General features: G+C 40.1%; 1 protein-coding gene across 1 annotated transcript in view; it reads left to right on the top strand.

The window, feature by feature from the left end:
• The window catches only part of LOC138051384 (dnaJ homolog subfamily C member 11-like), a 28,599-nt gene extending 26,864 nt beyond the window's left edge, over positions 1-1,735 (top strand). The window contains exon 21 of the mRNA XM_068897574.1: positions 1,113-1,735. Coding sequence (XP_068753675.1) covers positions 1,113-1,135 — 23 coding nt within the window. The 3' untranslated portion in view covers positions 1,136-1,735. The remainder of the gene's footprint in view (positions 1-1,112) is intronic.
• Positions 1,736-5,000: the final 3,265 nt, after the last annotated feature.

Raw genomic sequence — 5,000 nt, 5'->3', positions numbered from 1 at the left:
TCCAATATGCAATAATTTAAAGCAAATGATTCCATAAAAAATTGAAGGAAATGTTAACTGGGTAGGGTGTCATGTTTTTTTCGCCGTCCCTTGCTGTTTTAAGCGCTATTTTGCGAGATGAATATTCGACCTCAACGTTTAGAACTAACCGGTGCGTGACCTAGTCCACTTTAAGCTGGAATGAACTGACGCCAGGCGATCCTGAAACCATAATAAACCTTTCTTAATATGATCGGTGCAAAATTCTCGACCAAAGGCATTTGAGGTATCCGCGTCGATTCAAATCCACCAATCAGCGTATCGCGACCGTTGACAGTTCAAAACCACAACCCCGCCCCGATACGCTGATTGGTGAATTTGAATCGACGCGCATACCTCAATTGCCTTTGGTCGAGAATTTTGTACAGATCATGTTGAGAAAGCTTTATTATGGTTTTATTATGAATCGCCTTTCTCGGTGAATTTTCGAAAGATGAAGCTCAAATCCGGCGAAGGTATGGGGACATCCTAATTGATCGGATGCTGGTGTTTTTAAGGTGAGAATTTCACTGGTTTGGCGTCAGTTCCAGCTTAAAGTAGACTAGGTCACTCGCCGGCGGCTGATTGCTGCCTACCTTTTCTCCTTGGTTAGTTCTAACCGCCGAGGTCAAATATTCATCTCGCAAAATAGCGCTTAAAACAGCACGGGACGGCGAAAAAAACATGACTCATGACTCAGTTAACATTTTCTTCAAACTTTATTGAATCAGTTGCTTTAAATTCTGTATATTGGAGCAAACTGTAGCCACCGTATTGTTCATCTGTATTTCTTCTGTAAATAGCAAAAGATCGGTGCTTAGATTTCAATGAACGGCCCCAACTAACAGAGGGTGGTCTCCCTGTGGTTCGGCGGAGATGCCGCTTTGTTCTCGACAAGCTCACTTGAATTTCCATGTCTGACTCAAAACGCACACGGCTTTGGTCGAGTTTGTGCAACGGAACTTAATGTTAAATTGGATGCTTCTGTCCAGGAATGCGTCTAATTAGATGCACGTCCAATTTTTGACATTCTGATCTTAAGATAGTTTTTCACCGATCACTTTCTTTTTCCTTTGTTTTTTCCTTTGTTACAGCGCATAAAATTCAAGCGAGTTAGCTGAGGTACTCCAAGCAGCGTTCGTCCTCATCTATTTATTCCATGCTCTTTGCTGTCTTCAGAGAAGGAAGAACTGAAGCCAGCGACTGGCAAGCTGAGCTGTTCAAGGCTTTAAAGCTGGAAAATGTTTTAGAAGGTCACATTATGAGGGATTTTATCATGGAGAAATTCAGTGACATCGCGTGAGATTCGTTTCGAGATTTTGCAATATAACTGTTTTCCTGTTTGCCAGGAGGATTTCAATGATTTTAGATCAATAAATTGGGCTTCAAAACCGCCTCTTCAAACGTTCTCAATAGGCAAGACGAGTGTGAAAAGCCTTCTCCTTCAAAACAATTGAATTGTATATTCTTCAGTCGACCCTTTATGTCAACATGCATGTCCTTTTTACAGCCGTTCTTGTGCACCCTATTTAAGACTTAAGAAAAGGTGATTTAAATAAAAGCATTATTTTCTGTGGTGACATCATTTTTTCGCATGTAGTGTGGGTACATTGGTGTAAAGGGCTTTTCCACGTCACCTCGAAAGATTTAGGATAACTGAGGGGGTCTCACATGACAGGTTGCACACGATTGAATTTTGAATTAAAATTGACAAGAGTGATTTGTAGTAAGCCATAAGAAATTACTTTTGGTGTTTCAAAATTTGCTTACCCATTTGTAGTCAATTTGAGTGATTTGAAATGATTTTAGCTTTGGTTGGCCTTAAAATGACCAAGATGGTGTCGTTTTTCGTACAAAGGACTTTGCGCTGGGAGTTCGTTTTGAAAAAAAGGCTGAAAATCGAAAATAGCCTCCATCTACTCCCGAGAAAAGCGGATTGTTTAACGGTAGTGATTTGAAGGGGCAAAGGGGAAAATGTAAGAAAGAAAAAGAGGAAATGAAAGCTTAACATCTTACAAGAACGAGAGAACGAATATTAATTGTTTTAAATTCCAAAACATTATTTATTGTTGAATGAATGAATGAATGATTTAATCACTTATACTGCGCGAAATTGCTTTCGTAACACGTTTTTCACTTTTTCATCCTAACGAAATACATTTTGTAACTATTCTAAATTACTAAGCTAAGGACATCCACTTAATAACATTCTATAGACAAAGCATTCCTCGACTTTTATACATGCATCACTAAATGAGGAAACTGGAAACGAAGAATTACGTGTTAATATGGCTGAAAGCTAGAGGGTCGACTGTATCGTCTTCTCGAGGGTTCGAATGATGGTACATACTTGGGCTGATCGTGGCGAACCACGGGTAATCTGAAAGAGTGGTTCCTTAGCTGAATTGGCCTGGTTGAACAGTAATCCCCAGTCTCCATCTGCAGCTTGTAGCGGGGCCGATCATTTGTGGCTGTCAGGTCTTTCCTGACCGTCGAATGCAGTCGAGGCTGGTATCGCGGTTCGGCGTCAACGCCTTGCCACAATCTTTCAGTTGGGATGTGCGCTACCTGCTCCGCAGCAGGTGGGTATGGAGGACACTGGATCGGGAAGCGTAAAGCCTCAGGCCATTCCAGGTTATTTGACGGGGTGGTCTGACGGACTCCTTTCTTTGCCTTTTTCTCTCTTTTTGCTTTGGCACGGCGGTTTTGAAACCAAAACTAAAAAAGATAAAAACAGTATTGACAAACACGTCTTGTGATGAATTCACTAGCATTTCATTCGAATTGTGTGGTTTAGGGAAACTTCAAGATCTCTTTTTTCGAATTGCCCATAATACGCTTTGTTTGCGTGAACTATTGTTGGTTTTCACTCACGTGATCAACAGCCATGTTTTTCAGCGAAAACAAAAGAAAACGTTTGTATAATATTATATAACAACCCAAGTTATTCACGGATTTTGATTGGTTCTTGCCTATGATCTATTAGAGGACAGACGCACGATTGACGTCACCATCAGCTTTTATGCGAATAAAGGTTAATTCTTTATTATATAAAACAAATAGATTCCATGTTGCCGTGGGTCTGTTCAGTAATAGATCACAGAAGACGTCAAAATGTGGTAAGAACATCAATGAGACACTCGGTTATCTCCTCATGTGCCACTTTTTGTTCTTACCACATTTTGACGTCATCTGTGATCTATTGCTGAACAGACGCACGGCAACATGGAATCTGTTCAATTCTCAGAGGATTGAGTCAGGACACAAATATGGCCGTTTGTTTAGGGGCACAAAGATGGCGGCTGTGACGTCATTTGAAAAGCAAGAATTGCTTTCAAATGCTCAAAGGAATATGCAGTGTCCCCAAGAGCATTTAAAAACGATGGTTTATGCAAAATTTGGGGGGTAAAGAAAGTGTATTATGAGGAATTCCGAAAATAAAGAATGGTCATTAGTGTCTCAACCAGAGGTTAATTGGCGGTAAAAACGAATTGTTCTTTTGCTCCAGTGCTCTGTAGTTTTGTACATCAAAAAATTGGGTGGGTATCGGTCAATTGTATAATCTAGCTGAGAAAAAAACGTCTCGAGCAGTAATAGACCTTGTTCACGATGGTCGCCATGTTGGATTTTGCTATTATCATGCAAATTAGCTACACACTTCTGAGGGGGCAAACACCACAACTTCGAGAGGTTATAACGAACATCTTAGCCACACAGATGATTTGTTTTACGTTCATTGAATGTTTATCACCTAAGTAATAAAATAGAATGATTAAACAAGTTACTTCGACGTTTTTTAGTGAAAAATGATCAGCTAACGAAGTAGAAAGTCAAACTGTCAAAGGCAATCCAAAGATATAAAATTATTATAAAAGGTACTTAATTCTAAATACTAAAATGGACTTTCAGCAATTTTATTTCAATATTTCGACGAGCCGATTTTCCGCAACTTGCCTTTTTCCCAGTGTTTACCCCCCAGCATAACACATGGCTAATTCGCATGACAATTAGAAAACCAACATGGCGGCTATCGTGAATAAGGCCTATTAGTTCAAGATTACCTTTTTTTCTTGCTTTTGTCATGATCGCACGAAGCACAAAATTTTCAAAATGGCCGGCGCCGGGTTTCTTAATATTCATTACTAAGGAAATTTACACTTCGGCAAGAGTAAAAAAAAAAAAAATGATTTTGACTTAAAATTCATTTCTTGTATGCCAGCTACAGATACCAAGTAACTACTCAAAACAAAATGGCAAGCTTATTTGCCCTCTAACTCGCAGGAGTGATCAGCATGTAAATTCTCCTCGCAGTTTCAATGAAATGTTGAGTCAGACAAGTATCGAGAATGAAGATAATTAACAGCTTAATGGGTGTGATCTTAATATAACACCAAATTCTCATAGCCAGCAAAACAAAGAAATCTATGCTACTAGTTAGGAGAATGTACGTTTCAATCATGGGAAGAATCCTGCTGATTGCGCAATGCCAAATCTCTCTATTTTCGAAAAATCTCGCTGAGTAAATCCTTTGCGTTATTCAAGTCAAAAACCGTTACTTTTTTGGAAAAATGTTAGCTTACCCTGAGACTTCTGGCGGGAATCCCAAGCCTTTGTACCAAATCATCCTCAAGTTCGCTATGCAAGAAGGAGCACCGCTTAAACGCTCGTTCCATTGCCCACACTTCTTGAGGTGAGAAAGTCGTGCGCTGTCGCTTCTTCTTCGACGCTGCCTCGGAATGGGTCGGTTGTTGATCGGGCTCACTGTCGCAATCACCGCTGGAAGATGTAACATCCACATGGAAACTTGGGGAACTGGCTGAATTTATCAAAGGCTCGGTGCGAACTACAGTAAAGAAAAGACCACAGTTAGTCCACTGAAATGTCTGCAGATCATCGGCCAGGAACTTGTCTAAACTTAGGCTCCTTTAATTGAAACGTCGAAAATCAAATTTTTCGCGATGTCTTACTTTTGGTACGAATGA

The sequence above is a fragment of the Montipora capricornis genome, chromosome 6 (genome assembly GCF_036669925.1).
Source record: "Montipora capricornis isolate CH-2021 chromosome 6, ASM3666992v2, whole genome shotgun sequence".
Lineage (NCBI taxonomy): Eukaryota > Metazoa > Cnidaria > Anthozoa > Scleractinia > Acroporidae > Montipora > Montipora capricornis.
The sequence above is the reverse complement of the archived record's forward strand: the minus strand, read 5'-3'. Positions and strand labels throughout refer to the sequence as shown.